The sequence below is a fragment of the Dendrobates tinctorius genome, unplaced genomic scaffold, assembly GCF_039654945.1.
Source record: "Dendrobates tinctorius isolate UK_male_01 unplaced genomic scaffold, ASM3965494v1 ptg000104l, whole genome shotgun sequence".
In the NCBI taxonomy this organism is placed as follows: domain Eukaryota; kingdom Metazoa; phylum Chordata; class Amphibia; order Anura; family Dendrobatidae; genus Dendrobates; species Dendrobates tinctorius.
This window is the reverse complement of record NW_027361772.1, coordinates 1,507,221-1,524,261: the sequence shown is the minus strand read 5'-3', so window position 1 is coordinate 1,524,261 and position 17,041 is coordinate 1,507,221. Positions and strand designations below refer to the sequence as shown.

General features: G+C 45.2%; 1 protein-coding gene across 1 annotated transcript in view; it reads right to left on the bottom strand.

The window, feature by feature from the left end:
* LOC141100429 (zinc metalloproteinase-disintegrin-like 4a) overlaps nucleotides 1-17,041 on the bottom strand; it is a 94,255-nt gene that overhangs the window by 41,590 nt on the left and 35,624 nt on the right. The window contains exons 6-7 of the mRNA XM_073588941.1: nucleotides 16,612-16,688; nucleotides 15,612-15,789 (exon numbers count right to left, since the gene is read on the bottom strand). Of these exons, the coding sequence (XP_073445042.1) occupies nucleotides 15,612-15,789; nucleotides 16,612-16,688 (255 nt within the window). The remainder of the gene's footprint in view (nucleotides 1-15,611; nucleotides 15,790-16,611; nucleotides 16,689-17,041) is intronic.

Genomic DNA, 17,041 nt, shown 5'->3' with positions numbered 1-17,041 from the left:
TCTAATGCGAAAAGGCAAAGCAGAAATCTTAGCTTTAGATGAGCAGGAATCAGACTGGTTTCCTAGAAGTCCACAGAGAAATCACCCGCAGGCCAGAAGGGCGTCGGCAGCCTTATATCCAGTCATTAACTCCACTCAGCCAGTCATCATCATCAGCCCCAGGTGTTTGACAATCAGGCGCACTACCTTTCTTCACCAGAAGAGGGAGTTCCTCGGGCCTCAGTAGTGAAGGGAAAAATGAACTCACAACAGTGGGCCCTGGGAAAGGGGACGTGGAGACCTCCTGCACTCCCCTGAGTCAGTGTCCCTAACGCTCCTAACGTTCCCTATGCCGGTTCCGCACCGGGGGCCAATCACGAACCTGTCGCCCTAGCACACCCTACACCTATCCCTTGCTAGGGAGCTGGGTGGCGCAGGCACTGGCCCCACCGCTGTACTAATACACACTAAGGAAAAAACACAAACGGGGAAACACAACTTAGCTTTACTCTGTTGCACTTGCTCCTGGCAACAGAGTCCACCACCAGCATGCAGCTCTCCTCCTGAATCGCTGCCACCAAGCTCTGTCAGAGCTACAAGGAAATCCCCTATGATTCCTCCCACACCAGGGCTAAGACAGAGCTGCAAGGAACGTTCTCCAGCTCCTTCCTCCACCAAGGATGGTTGAAATGAATACTATCACCAACGCTGATTGCAACACCTGTGACTCTTTTATAGCAGAGCCAGCAATCACACCTGCATAATAATCATGTGCACTTAACTAAAGAAACAAGAGTGCAATGATGCTCACCACCACCGGGGCAAACTTAGAACAAACGACACCACAGTGCAATAATCCTAATGGCCACCAGGGGCAAAAACCACCCCTAAGCACAGCTTAGGGAAAAAAAAGGTTACCTGTGCCTTTTAACAGTCATGATCCAGCATGAATCATGACAGTACCCTCCCCTTAATGAGGGGTCTCTGGACCCTCAAGACCACTCCCCATCAGGGAACCACCCACAGCAGGGACGCCGAGACCCAGAGTTCACCCCAGCAACTACCTGCACGTCAGGTTGATGAGAAACGAGCCCGCTGGTATTGGCAACGTATGTTCTGGAGGCAACACACATCTCCGAAGCGCTGACCTGGGGAACGGGTTGTGTATGTGTATTTTTGGTATGAGCTGGTAACACTCCACAACACACTTCCACTGGAAGTTTTTTGGTGGCCACCCATACACGCTCGTTCACACACAGGTCTGGACCTGAACGTTTATTGCCACTCGTTCATTTGTCACCATTTGGAGAACTCTTTCTGGGATTGACAACAGAGGCGTCCCCCTGTGTCACCACACTTACACCCCCGCACCTCACCAAGGGGTACACCACCCTCCAACCCCTTCCACCACGAGGTCTGCGCCTCCCAGGGTTGGCCAATGGCGAGGGTTGAGACTTGCCCCTACTCTCCTGCATCACATCTGCTGCCCTCACAGGAGAGGAAGGGGTCCGTTGCAGAGAGACGGCAGAGACAGTAGTTCCTAGGCAGCAGCCCTCACACGAGTGCCCCCAGCTGACCACTTCCCTCGCCCGCCAATCTATTACCGGGTTGTGTCTCTTCAGCCAAGGGAGGCCTAAAACAATAGGTACTGGCATTCCCTCCAAGACGTAGTATGACAAGGACTCCTCATGATGTCCTATACGCAGATGGATATTCTCTACGACCTTGGTCAAGCTCCCCTGGCTCAGTGGAACAGAGTTTATGGCCTGGATGCTTATAGGCTGGGCTAGCGTCCTACACCCCAGACCATGAGCCTGGACAATGCGAGAATCCACCAGACTGACTCCTGCTCCGCTGTCCACAAACACCAGTATCACCTCCGGTACCCCGCCAGCCAAGACCTCTGCTGACATGGTACTTTGGGAGGGCAAAATGGTGGAAATGTATACTCCCTGGTCTCCTCCCTCCAAGCGACCAGGGGAATGCGGCTTCTCAGATGGCACAGATAATTTGGCCCGCAATGGGCAAGCCTTCAGGACATGACCAGTCTGCCCACAGTACAAACATGCCGACACCACTCCCCGAACAGTAGGCAGCTCCGAAAACAAACTAGCTCCTCCTACTTGCATAGGTTCGACAGGAGACTTGGCATGAACTGGGCAGGCTCTCATGAAATGGCCAGGCTTCCCACAGGAAAAGCATACCCCCCCACCACGACGAGCCGCAGACACCCCCTTTTTTGCATCAACAACACCGGGCTGTCTGGGTTCCTCCGTCCGCACTGGTGGGTCCTCCTCCCTAGCGAGGACATCAGGGGGCACTTTTTGTATATGTCTTTCCCTAAGGCGTCTATCCACCCGGATGGCAAGGGACATGGCGGCCTCCAGCGACCTGGGGGCGGCGTACTGCACCAGAGTATCCTGCAACTTTGGAGACAAACCCTGCACAAATTGACTTAGCCCCCACGTGCCTACGATCACTCTGATTGGCTGTTAAAAGTGAAACAGCCAATCAGAGCGATTTGTAATATTTCACCAATGAAAATTGGTGAAATATTACAATCCAGCCATGGCCGATGCTGCAATAGCATCGGCCATGGCTGGACACCGACACCCGACCCCCCCCACACCGACTGGCGGGGCCGATCGGCCCCCGCCACCGATGGACAGCGGCGATCAGTCGCCGCCGTCATCATCTGCTCCCCCTCCCCTTCCTACCGCTCCCCCCACTTTCCGATTCCCCCCCCCCGGTACCTCCGATGTCCCGTCGTGGCTCCCGGTGGCCCGACGTCCGGATGATGGGCGCCGCCATCTTGCAAAATGGCGGGCGCATGCGCAGTGCGCTTGCCATTGTCCAAGATGGCGGCGCCCATGAATTTGCCGACTGCCCGTTCATTTTTCATTTTGATCACTGTGATGCACTCTCACAGTGATCAAAATGGAAAAAAAAGTAAATACACCCCCGTTTAACACCCCCATAGCCAGGCACAAATAATAAAATAAAAAAAATATTTTTTTTTCCATTTAGGGTTAGAATTAGGGTTAGGGTTGAAATTAGGGTTAGGGTTGGAATTAGGGTTAGGGTTAAAATTAGGGTTGGAATTAGGGTTAGGGGTGGAATTAGGGATAGGATTGGAATTAGGGTTAGGGCTGGAATTAGGGTTAAGATTAGGGTTAAGGGTGGGTTGGGGTTGGGATTAGGGTAAGGCTTGTGGTTAGGGTTAGAGTTGGGATTAGGTTTAGGGGTGTGTTGGGGTTAGCGTTGTGGTTAGGGTTATGATTAGGGTTGGGTTAGAGTTAGGAGTGTATTGGGGTTAGAGTTGGAGTTGGAATTGAGGGGTTTCAACTGTTTAGGCACATCACGGGGTTTCCGAACGCGACATGGCGCCACGATTTATTCCAGCCAATTTTGCGTTCAAAATGTGAAACAGCACTCCCTCCATTCCGAGCCCCGACGTGTGCCCAAACAGTGGTTTATCCCCACATATGGGGTATCAGCGTACTCAGGAAAAATTGCACAACAACTTGGGGGGGTCTAATTTCTCCTGTTACCCTTGGGAAAATAAAAAATTGGGGGCTAAAAAAATGATTTTTGTGAAAAAAAATGATTTTTTTATTTTCACGGCTTTGCGTTATAAACTTCTGTGAAGCACTTTGGGGTTCAAAGTGCTCACCACACATCTAGATAAATTCCTTGGGTGGTCTAGTTTCCAAAATGCGGTCACTTGTGGGGGGTTTCCACTGTTTAGGCACATCAGAGGCTCTGCAAACGTAACATGACGCCCGCAGACCATTCCATCAAGTCGGTATTTCAAAACGTCACTACTTCCCTTCCGAGCCCCGACGTGTGCCCAAACAGTGGTCCCCCCCACATATGGGGTACCAGCATACTCAGGACAAACTGGACAGCAACTTTTGGGGTCCAATTTCTCCTGTTACCATTGTGAAAATAAAAAATTGCGGGCTAAAAAAATCATTTTTTGAGGAAAAAAAAATATTTTTATTTTCACGGCTCTGTTATACACTTCTGTAAAGCACCTGGGAGTTCAAAGTGCTCACTATGCATATAGATAAGTTCATTAGGGGGTCTAGTTTCCAAAATGGGGTCATTTGTGGGGAGCTCCAAAGTGTAGGCAGACAGGGCCTCTCCAAACACGACATGGTGTCCGCTAACGATTGGAGCTAATTTTCCATTCAAAAAGTCAAATGGCGCTCCTTCCCTTCTGAGCCCTGCCGTGCGCCCAAAGAGTGGTTCCCCCCCACATATGGGGTACCAGCATACTCAGGACAAACTGAACAACAACTTTAGGGGTCCAATTTATCCTGTTACCCTTGTGAAAATAAAAAATAGTGGGCTAAAAAATCATTTTTGAGGAAAAAAAAATATTATTTTGTTTTCATGGCTCTGGGTTTATAAACTTCTGTGAAGCACTTTGGGGTTCAAAGTGCTCACTACACATCTATATAAGCTCCTTGGCGGGTCTAGTTTCCAAAATGGGGTCATTTGTGGGGGGTTTCTACTGTTTAGGCACATCAGGGACTCTGCAAACGTAACATGACGCCTGCAGACCATTCCATCAAGTCGGTATTTCAAAACGTCACTACTTCCCTTCCGAGCCCCAAAGTGTGCCCAAACAGTGGTCCCCCCCCACATATGGGGTACCAGCATACTCAGGACAAACTGAACAACAACTTTAGGGGTCCAATTTCTCCTGTTAGCCTTGTGAAAATATAAAATAGCGGGCTAAAATATCATTTTTGAGGAAAAAAAATGATTTTTTTATTTTCACTGCTCTGCGTTATAAACTTCTGTGAAGCACTTGTGGGGTCAAAGTCCTCACCACACATCTAGATAAGTTCCTTGTGGGGTTTAGTTTCCAAAATGGGGTTACTTGTGGGGGAGCTCCAATGTTTAGGCACACAGGGGCTCTCCAAACACGACAAGGTGTCCGCTAACGATTGGAGCTAATTTTCCATTCAAAAAGTCAAATGGTGCTCCTTCCCTTCCAGGCCCAGCCATGCGCCCAAACAGTGGTTTATGACCACATATGAGGTATCGGTGTACTCAGGAGAAATTGCCCAACAAATTTTAGGATCCATTTTATCCTGTTGCCCATGTGAAAATGAAAAAACTGAGGCTAAAAGAAAATTTTTGTGAAAAAAAAGGCTTTTTTTATGGATCAATTTGTGAAGCACCTGGGGCTTCAAAGTGCTCACTATGTATCTAGATAAGTTCCTTGGGGGGTCTAGTTTCCAAAATGGGGTCACTTGTGGGGGAGCACCAATGTTTAGGCACACAGGGACTCTCCAAACTCGACATGGCAACCGCTAAATATTCCAGCAAATTTTCCATTCAAAAAGTCAAATGGTGCACCTTCCCTTCCAGGCCCTGCCGTGCACCCAAACAGTAGTTTATAACCACATATGAGGTATCGGTGTACTCAGGAGAAATTGCCCAACAAATTTTAGGATCCATTTTATCCTGTTACCCATGTGAAAATGAAAAAATTGATGCTAAAAGAAAATTTTTGTAGGAAAAATTAAAATGTCCATTTTTTCCTTCCACATTGCTTTAGTTGCTGTGAAGCACCTGAAGGGTTAATAATCTTCTTGAATGTAGTTTTGAGTAGCGTGAGGGGAGCAGTTTTTAGAATGGTGTCACTTTTGGGTATTTTCTGCCATATAGACCCCTCATAGTGACCTCAAATGTGAGGTGGTCCCTAAAAAAATGGATTTGTAAATTTTGTTGTAAAAATAAGAAATCGCTGGTCAACTTTTAACCCTAATAACTTCCTAACAAAAAAAATGTAAAGTAGACATGTGGGAAATGTTATTTATTAACTATTTGTGTCACATAACTCTCTGGTTTAACGGAATAAAAATTCAAAATGTGAAAATTGTGAAATTTTCAAAATTTTCACCAAATTTCTGTTTTTTTCACTAATAAATGCAAACATTATTGAACTACATTTACCACTAACAAGAAGCCCAATATGTCACGAAAAAACAATCTCAGAATCGCTAGGATCCGTTGAAGCGTTGCTGAGTTATTACCTCATAAAGGGACACTGGTCAGAATTGCCAAAAATGGCCTGGTCATTAAGGTCAAAATAGGCTGGGTCATGAAGGGGTTAACAGTCATGATCCAGCATGGATCATGACACCCACAACCCCAAACAGTTGTTGAACACTTTTAACTCCCTCCTCCACCCACCACTGCCCCCTCCAACCCCCCTAATCTCTGCCGAGGGCTTTGCCATGCACTTCAAAAATAAGATAGACCAAACAAGGCAAGTCTTTGTTGCCCGACCACCACAATCCCTTTGTATGCCAGACCAATGCCCTAACCCCATAACTACCCTCTCCAATATCACTGAAGGACAGCTTGCTCATCTTCTCTCCAAATCACACCTCACCACTTGTGCACTTGACCCCATCCCATCCCACCTCCTCCCCAACCTCACCACTACACTAATCCCATCCCTAACCCATCTCTTCAATCTATCACTAACTTCTGGTACCTTCCCCTCTGCTTTCAAACATGCCACAGTCACACCTATCCTCAAAAAGCCATCCCTGGACCCGAGCGCTATGTCCAGCTATCGCCCCATATCTTTGCTCCCATTTGCTTCCAAACTCCTTGAGCAGCACGTCCACACTGAACTTTCCTCTCACTTTGCATCTAACTCGCTCCTCGACAACATACAATCTGGCTTCCGTCCTCACCATTCCACTGAGACTGCCCTGACCAAACTTACTAATGACTTACTTACAGCCAAAGCTAACAGACAATTCTTTATGCTCCTCCTTCTAGACCTATCCTCTGCCTTCGACACAGTTGACCACTGCCTCCTACTACAGATCCTCTCTTCCTTTGATGTCAAAGACCTAACCTGGATCTCCTCATACCTTACCAACCGCACATTTAGGGTTTCCTACTCCCATACTACATCTTCATCTCGCCCCCTCTCTGTTAGTGTCCCTCAAGGCTCTGTGTTAGGACCCCTTCTTTTTTCAATCTATACCCTTGGCCTGGGACAACTCATAAAGTCCTATGGCTTCCAGTACCATCTATATGCTGATGACACTCAGATCTACCTCTCTGGCCCAGAAGTCACCTCTCTGCTCTCCAAAATCCCAGAGTGTCCATCAGCCATATCCTCCTTCTCCTCTCGCTTCCTCAAACTCGGTGTGGACAAATCTAGAAAAATTATCTTTCCTCCATCTTGCATACCTTCCCTACCTGATCTATCTATCACAATAAATGAATTCACACTTTCCCCTGTCCCGGTAATCCACTGCCTTGGAGAAACCCTTGACTCTGCTCTGTCCTTCAAACCACACATCCAAGTTCTCGCAACCTCCTGTCGCCTCCAGCTCAAACATATTTCCAGAATCCGTCCTTTCCTCAACCCCCACTCTACCAAAATGCTTGTGCATGCCCTAATCATCTCCCGCCTCTACTACTGCAACATCCTCCTCTATGGCCTACCTTCTAACACTCTCCCACCCTCCAGTCCATCCTTAACTCTGCTGCCTGACTAATTAATCTCTCTCCTCGCTAAACTCCTGCTTCCCCTCTTTGCAAATCCTTTCACTGGCTCCCAATTTCCCTGCGTATCCAGTTTAAACTACAAACACTGACCTACAAAGCCATCCATAACCTTTCTCCTCCATATATTTCCGAACTAATCTCTCAATATCTTCCCTCATGTAATCTCCGGTCCTCCCAAGACCTCCTTCCAACCTTTACGTTTATTTGCTCCTCACCCAATTGCCCCCAAGACTTCTCCCGAATGTTACGTGTTACAGAACCACTCAGCACCCAGAATATGTTGTGCAGTTATATGTATGTATAATAGGTTCTATGTGAGATGCATGTCCCTAATGCATCAGCCCACAGGCTGCGCCCCTGGGCAGAGGGGACACGATATTCTCCTTTCGTCCGCCCTCCCCCCACCTTTGTAATTCCCACAGTAAACATCGGCAGGCTCCGGCCACCTGCGGCTTTTGTAATGCATGTCTGGCCTGCCGCTTTTCTATTGGCCTGCCCTCTGTATCTGTGTGATATATTCTGCGTCCTGTGAGTAAAGTGTTGTCAGACTGGAAATACGTGGAGAAGCAGTGATCTTTTATATGCGCCCATGTAATCAAGGAACTCCAGCCAGCATCATTCATTCAGACTCCAGCCAACGCAGAGCGGACCTCCGAAAACACGGGGTGGTATTGAAAGAGGTACTCCAGCTACATCCTCGGGAATTCTGTGCCCCAACACGTTCGGTTAACCACCACATTTAGATCCTTCAAACGGAACCTGAAAACCCATCTCTTCAAAAAAGCTTACACCCTGTAATGACCACAGGGCCACCTCAACATCATTGGAGCTACTGCAACCTGTTATGAATGGGTCGCCGAGGAAAAAAAAACAACACAAGCTAAGTCTCAGAAAACCAGAGAGGTTGGTAACTATGCAGACTGCAGATCCCTGATTCTAACCACGCAACTAGCAGCAGTCGTGGAGCGTTCCTACATTGGTCCTAGACACCTCGTCACAACCGGAGAGCTAAATAAGCCTAAAGCAGGAAAAGAGGAAAACTAACTGCCCCAGAGCAGACCCCAAAGCAAAGACAGCTCCCCACATGTATTGACGGTGAAACAAGATGAAAACACATACAAAGGCAGGAAAATAGGCTGAGCAAACAATGGGGCCAAACTAACTAGAAAGGACAGGAAAGGAAAGACACTGTCTGCAATCTGCCAAAAACGCTACCAAAAATAATGTCCAACACATCTGATAGCAAAATTAACCCTAAAGTCACTAGACTTCTCCCACTATATCAGCACTCTGAAATATTCTGAGACAGAGCAAAAAGAGGCCAATCTAATAAGGGACAAAAAAAAGCAAATTGGCAAATACAGATAAATAAGAGTGGAAATTCAGCACAGCCCAGCCGGGCTGGCTCACCACACAAAAAACTGAATTGACCAACAAGAGCAAGTGTGAACATTAGCAAAAACAAACTTAACTTGAGAAGACTAGAACAGAGCTGAGTCCAAGACCTGAGAAGCAGACTAAATCACCAGCACCAGGATAGGGCGTCGGCTGACTTATATCCAGTCTGATACTCCAGAGATCCAATCGTTATCCTACTCACAAGGTGGCAGATCACTACTAATTAAACCAACCTCACTACCTCCTGTCACCACCAGAGGGAGAATGGAAGGAGAACTCTCAACTGATGGAGCAGAAAATGAGCTCATAACAGTACACCCCCTTGAGAAGGGGTCACCGAACCCTCATCCATGCCACCAGGCCGATCAGGATGGGCCCGGTGAAAAGCACGAACCAATTTATTGGCATGAATATCAGAGGCAGAGACCCAAGAATTATCCTCCCTTCCATTTGACCAAATACTGGAGTCTCCGTCTAACCAAACGAGAATCCAATATTTTCTCTACCTCATATTCAACATTGCCTTTAACCAATACAGGGTCAGGAGGTGCCGCCACAGGAACTACTGGCTCAACAAACCTCTTCAACAGTGATTTGTGAAATACGTTATGGATTTTGAACGTAACTGGAAGAGCCAATCGAAAAGAAACAGGATTAAGAATCTCCAAAATCCTATAAGGTCCAATAAATCTTGGCTTAAATTTTGGAGATGCAACCTTCATAGGAATATTCTTAGACAACAACCAAACCATATCACCCACTTTAAACCGGGGACCAATGGTCCTATGCCGGTTGGAAAAACGCTGGGCCTTTTCCTGAGAGAGTGACAATTTATCCACCACTTGGCCCCATATCTGCTGCATTCTCACAACCACAGTGTCCACACCTGGGCAGGACGAAGATTCCACTTGCCCTGAAGAGAATCGAGGATGAAACCCAAAATTACAGAAGAAGGGTGACATCAAAGTGGCAGAACTAGCTCTATTGTTCAGCGCAAATTCGGCATAGGGCAAAAATGAGACCCAATCATCTTGATCAGCAGATATAAAACATCTTAAATAAGACTCCAGGGTCTGGTTTGTTCTCTCAGTCTGCCCATTGGTCTGGGGATGAAGCGTGGAGGAGAAGGATAACTGAATTCCCAGATTGGAACAAAAGTCTTTCCAAAATCTGGAAACAAACTGGACCCCTCTATCGGACACAATGTTCTCAGGAATCCCGTGTAACCGAACCACCTGTTGTAAAAACAAGGGTACCAACTCAGCGGAAGATGGCAACTTTGGGAGTGGTACAAGATGGACCATCTTCGAAAATCTATCACAAATTACCCAGATAACAGTCATTCTCTGAGAGACAGAAAGATCAGAAATAAAATCCATTGAGATATGGTTCCATGGCCTCTTGGGCACCGGCAGGGGCATCAGCAACCCACTAGAACGAGAACAGGGTTTAGACCGAGAACAAGTCCCACAGGACTGTACAAAATTCCTGACATCACGAGATAAGGCAGGCCACCAAAACGACCGACTCACCAAATCTCTGGTACCAAAAATACCTGGATGACCAGCCAATGCGGAGCAATGGACTTCAGACATCACTCTCTTTCTCCACTGGTCAGGAACATACAATCTTCCCATACGGCAATGCTCAGGTTTATCCTCCTGAAATTCCTCCAGGGCACGTCTCAAATCGGGCGAAATGGCAGAAAGAACTACCCCCTCACCTAGGATAGTAGTAGGCTCGGTCACATTAAGAGAATCAGCAAAGAAACTCCTAGAAAGGGCGTCTGCCATAACATTCTTAGTGCCCGGAAGAAAAGAGACCACAAAATTAAAACACGTGAAAAACAAGGCCCATCTAGCCTGTCTAGGATTCAAGCGTTTGGCCGACTCCAGATAAGTCAGATTCTTGTGATCCGTGAGGACCACAAATTGATGTCTAGCTCCCTCCAACCAATGTCTCCACTCCTCAAATGCCCATTTCATGGCCAGCAACTCCCGATTCCCCACGTCATAGTTGCGTTCAGATGGGGAGAACTTTCGAGAAAAGAAGGCACAGGGATTCATCTTAGAAGTCACAGGGTCTTTTTGGGACAAAACAGCTCCTGCACCAATCTCAGAAGCGTCTACCTCCACTTGAAATGGAAGTGAGACATCAGGTTGCCGTAAAACTGGAGCTGAAGTAAATCTCCGCTTAAGCTCCTGAAATGCTGAGACAGCCTCAGGAGACCAATTCAGCACATCAGCGCCCTTCTTGGTCAGATCAGTCAGTGGTTTGACAATACTAGAAAAATTACCTATAAATTTAAGATAGAAATTAGCAAAACTAAAAAACTTCTGAAGAGCCTGCAAAGAAGTGGGCTGAACCCAATCATAAATGGCCTGTACCTTGGCCGGGTCCATTTCAATAGTCGATGGAGATAAGATAAATCCCAAAAATGAAATCCTCTGTACACCAAAGAGACATTTCGATCCCTTAAACAGGGAATTCTCCCTCAAAATCCGGAACACAGTCCGGACATGTTCCACATGGGAATCCCAATCACTAGAAAAGATCAAAATATCATTCAGATAGATGATCAAAAACTTATCCACAAAGTCTCGGAAAATATCATTCATAAAGGACTGGAAGACAGAAGGGGCATTAGAGAGCCCAAAAGGCATCACCAGGTACTCAAAATGTCCCTCCGGAGTATTAAACGCCGTCTTCCATTCATCCCCGTGCTTGATGCGAATAAGATTATACGCCCCCCTGAGGTCAAGCTTAGTAAAACAGCAGGCACTCTTAACTCTGGAGAATAAATCAGACATCAGAGGTAACGGCTACTGATATTTAACTGTCATCTTGTTAAGGGAACGATAATCAATACACGGTCTTAATGAACCATCTTTCTTGGCCACAAAAAAAACAGCGCCTAAAGGTGACGAGGATGGTCTAATTTGACCCTTCTCCAACGACTCCTTAATATAGGATCGCAAAGCATCATGTTCTGGTACAGATAAGTTGAAAAGCCGACCCTTGGGAAATTTACACCCAGGCATCAACTCAATTGCACAGTCATAACTCCTATGAGGAGGCTTACTCTCACTAAATACATCAGAGAAATCAGCCAGATAATCAGGAATATCATAAGACTGAAGACTGAGGAGAGGTGGAGAACACAGGAGCGTCCTTAAGAACACACTGACAACCCCAACTCACCACAGACACAGATGTCCAATCCAAAACTGGGTTATGAGTTTGCAACCAGGGGAAACCCAGAACAATAGTATCATGCAAATTATGCAGCACTAAAAATTTACAATTTTCTTGGTGGTCTGGGGGAACTCGCATTATCACCTGGGTCCGAAACTGAGGTTTATTCTCCGCCAAAGGAGTGGCATCAATACCCCTCAAAGGAATAGGTGTCTGCAGAGGTGTCATGGACAAACCACAACGTTTAGCAAAGTCCAAATCCATCAGATTCAGAGCTGCTCCTGAATCCACAAAAGCCTTAGTGGAAAACGTGGACAAGGAGCAGATCAGAGTAATTGCCAAAAGGAACTTAGGTTGTACACTGCCCACAGCAAATGTGTGTGCAAAACGTTTCTCTCATTTAGGGCAGACAGAAATAGTATGAGAGGCGTCTCCACAGAAAAAACACAGCTTATTACGCCTTCTAAACTCCTGACGTTGCGCCCTAGACAAAACCCCATCACATTGCATAGGTTCTGACATTTGTTCAAAAGGTGGCAGCGGCTCCCGTATAGTTTTACGTTCACGTAAACGCCGATCAACTTGAATGGCGAATGACAGAGCCATCCAGACCAGAGGGAACAGGAAATCCCACCATAACATCTTTTCATCTTTTACAGTCTCTGATAAACCTTTCCGAAAGAGGGCTGCCAATGTACTATCATTCCATGTAGTAAGGACCGCCCACTTTCGGAATTTTTGACATTATAACTCTGCAGGATCCTGACCCTGGTTTAATGCCAACAGGGTTCTCTCAGCTTGATCAACGGCATTAGGTTCATCATACAACAACCCCAAGGACCGAAAAAATGCATCCACATTAGTCAGAATAGGATTTTCAGGTGTCAGAGAAAACGCCCAATCCTGGGGATCGCCGCGCAGCAAGGAGATGACAATTTTAACCTGCTGCACAGAGCTCCCCGATGAGTTAGGCTTCAAGGCAAGAAATAATTTACAATTATTCTTAAAATTCAGAAATTTAGACCGATCCCCAGAAAACACATCAGGAGTAGGGATCTTGGGCTCAGCAGCACGTGACTGAATGAGGTAGGTGGAAATTCCCTGTACTTCAGCAGCAAGTTGCTCCACACAATCAGACAATTGCTTAATCTCCATTAGGAGAAAAAAAAAATCCTCCTACGGCCCCAGAGAAAAAGAGGAAAAAATAAAATAAAATAAAAAAATTCCGACACTCTTTTCTCTTTTTTCTTTTTAAAACAATTTTTTTCCTGCTTTTGAGTACCCTAGAATCTGCGGTATGGCTGGTGATTCTGTTATGAATGGGTCGCCGAGAAAAAAAAAAAAAACACAAGCTGAGTCTCAGAAAACCAGAGAGGTTGGTAACTATGCAGACTGCAGATCCCTGATTCTAACCACGCAACTAGCAGCAGTCGTGGAGCATTCCTACGTTGGTCCTAGACACCTCGTCACAACCGGAGAGCTAAATAACCCTAAAGCAGGAAAAGAGGAAAACTAACTGCCCCAGAGCAGACCCCAAAGGAAAGACAGCCCCCCACATGTATTGATGGTGAAACAAGATGAAAACACATACAAAGGCAGGAAAATAGGCTGAGCAAACGATGGGGCCAAACTAACTAGAAAAGACAGGAAAGGAAAGACACTGTCTGCAATCTGCCAAAAACCCTACCAAAAATAATGTCCAACACATCTGATAGCAAAATTAACCCTAAAGTCACTAGACTTCTCCCACTATATCAGCACTCTGAAATATTCGGAGACAGAGCAAAAAGAGGCCAATCTAATAAGGGACCAAAAAAAAGCAAATTGGCAAATACAGATAAATAAGAGTGGAAATTCAGCACATCCCAGCCGGGCTGAGATCCAATCGTTATCCTCCTCACCAGGTGGCAGATCACTACCAATTAAACCAACCTCACTACCTCCTGTCACCACCAGAGGGAGAACGGAAGGAGAACTCTCAACTGATGGAGCAGAAAATGAGCTCATAACAGCAACCCCTGACCTACTGTCCCTTCCCCATAATCCTGTAGAATGTAAGCCCGCAAGGGCAGGGTCCTCTTCCCTTTGTACCAGTCTGTCATTGTTAGTTTTGTTTACTGTAAGTGATATTTTTATTTTGATGTAACCCCGTCACATGTACAGCACCATGGAATTAATAGTGCTATATAAATAATAATAATAATAGGAGACAGCGAGAATGCTGTATATAAATCACATAGGAGACACTGTGAGACTGCTGTATAAACATCACAATACAATAAGACTGCTGCATACTGTACATCACATAGGTATACACTAAGACTGCTGTATATAGATCACATAGGATATACTGAGACTGCTGTACATACATTATGTAAGATACATTGAGACTTCAGTATATACAATACATAGGATATAGTGATTCGCAAACGTGTTTGGTTAACATGTTATAAGAGCAAACTCAGGTATTATCTGAGTATCTTGGGCGTGCTCGAATAATATGCTCGCGACCCCGCGGCTGCACGAGTGGTGGCAGTTTTGCAACACATGCGGGGATTGCCTGTTTATTGGGCAATCCCCACATGTCTTGCGGCTGTCTAACAGCCGCAAAACATGCAGCTGCATGGGCTCGAACATATTATTCGCAATAATTGCCAAAGGTAAATAAAGATCCTTTATAAAGACCCTAAATTAAAACTTAACTTTTAATTATTATAATTCCTCTGCTTGTAACATATCCCTTCCTTAATTAAACGGAGGCCATAAGTATATTAACCAATAGTGACAGCTATTTCACTGTGCGGCAAAAGTACGTACCACATATTATTTTAGCTTGCGTAAGATACTCAGACAACACCTGATCATGCTCAGATAACATGTAAGTCGAGCATGTTTGCTCAATCACTAACAGGATACACTGAGACTGCTGTATATACATCCCATAGGATACACTGAGTTTGCTGTATACATTACATGCAATACACTGAGACTGCTGTATATACATTACATGGGATACATTGAGACTGCTGTATATACATCACATCACATAGGATACACCAAGACTGCTGGATACATCACATGGGATACACTGAGACTGCTCTGTGGTCAGGTTTCAAAAGTGGGTGGAAAGAAGCTTTAATATTACCATCCTGACAGGAATGGGTTAAAGGACAGAAGGTGGCAAGTCGTAAAAATGGCCTTGTAGACAATTCAAGTGAGTGTCATTTACTAGTACAGCTAAACTGATCATCTTTGTAATAGGGCTAATATTTCTTCCCCGAAGTTTACATATAAATTGATGTGTCACGTCTGCTATACTATCCTATGTGTAGGCAGCATAATATAAAGGTGGGGATGATGCATAATGTTGTCTATGATCTCATTGTATTCTCATGTAACAAGCCATGTAACTGCTGTTATTCATAAAGAAAGAATGTTAAAAAGTCTAGAAAAAAAGATATAGGAGACTAAGCAAATGATATCACCTCATCAGCTGAAGCCCGAAATGATATGAAAGATGGTGGTTTCTGCTCTGTAGAGTTGTCACTGACACCGCAGAATGTCTTGGACCTCACTGCTTGCTCATATACTGCGTGCTCCCCACTATCTGTGAACTTCAGGGGTTCAATGAAAAACCTCTGCTCCTGTGTCTGGATAAGACCGCTGTGAAATTAGGAACAACATGGAAAATCACGTAAACGCTTCAGTTTATTAGAGATTATATAGATAGATTACACAGTACACACACGGGAGCGTTTATGATATCCTATCTCAAATCCAATGGTATTAATATGGGGTAGTCAAAGTTGGAAGCATAAAATTTCCCTTCATTGGAATTAAGGGGCTAAGGCCAACCATTGAAAACAAAAGTATTATCCCTGCTTCATCAAACTTTACAGCTTGCAAAATGTACCGTAGTTAGGCAGGAAATGTTCCCCTGGCATTCGCCAAATCAAGACTCGCCCACCAGACGCCACATAGAGAAGCGTGATCCATCACTTCACAGAATACATGTCTAATGCTCCAAGGTCCAGTGGCGGCAGCCTTACACCACTCCATCTGACGCTTGGCATTGTGCTTGGTGATGTAAAACTTGCATGCAACTGCTTGTCCATGGAAACTCATGCCAAGGATGTCCTGGTGCACAGTTTTTGTGCTGATGGTAATTCCAGAGGAGGTTTGGAGTTATAGAGTCAGAAGAGTGTTGGTGACAACTTTATGTGGCATCCACTTCACGGATTAGTTGCTGTGATTCCTTTCTCTTCTCAATAATATTACACAAAAGTGATTGTGGAATATTTAAGAGGGATGTAATGTCATGATCTAGCCGGCTACCATGATGGCTCTTATTACAAGATCGCACAGGTATCATTCTTCACAAATGTTAGTATAGGAGGGAAGAGGGAAAGATAGATAGATAGATAGATAGATAGATAGATAGATAGATAGATAGATAGATAGATATGAGATAGATGAGATACATACCTTAACCCATTACATGTACTAAGGGTAACCACAGAGTTGTTCTCATGCTTTACATGCCCCTGATAGTTGCAGTGATCCTAGAAAAATATATTTTAATAGTTATGCCTCATTCAAATGTCCAGGTTTTTTTTTATTTAGGCAAAGAAGAAACAGTGGACCATTTTTCATTGGTGTACCAGATCAAAATTTAATACAATTTTGGTCTGTGTGACTGATCTGCCCAACAATGTGGCTTTCATTTTTCTCTTATGCAAAAAAAAAAAAATAAAATAAAATAAATCCAAGCTTCTCCTATCTATTGAACAATAACAAAATATCATCCTAGGAACCCCGCGCTGTGGAGTCGGTAAGCCAAACCACTGTCTCGATTTCCCTGACTTCCGACTTCAACTCCGACTCCACAGCTCTTGTCACTACTGAGCATGGACAT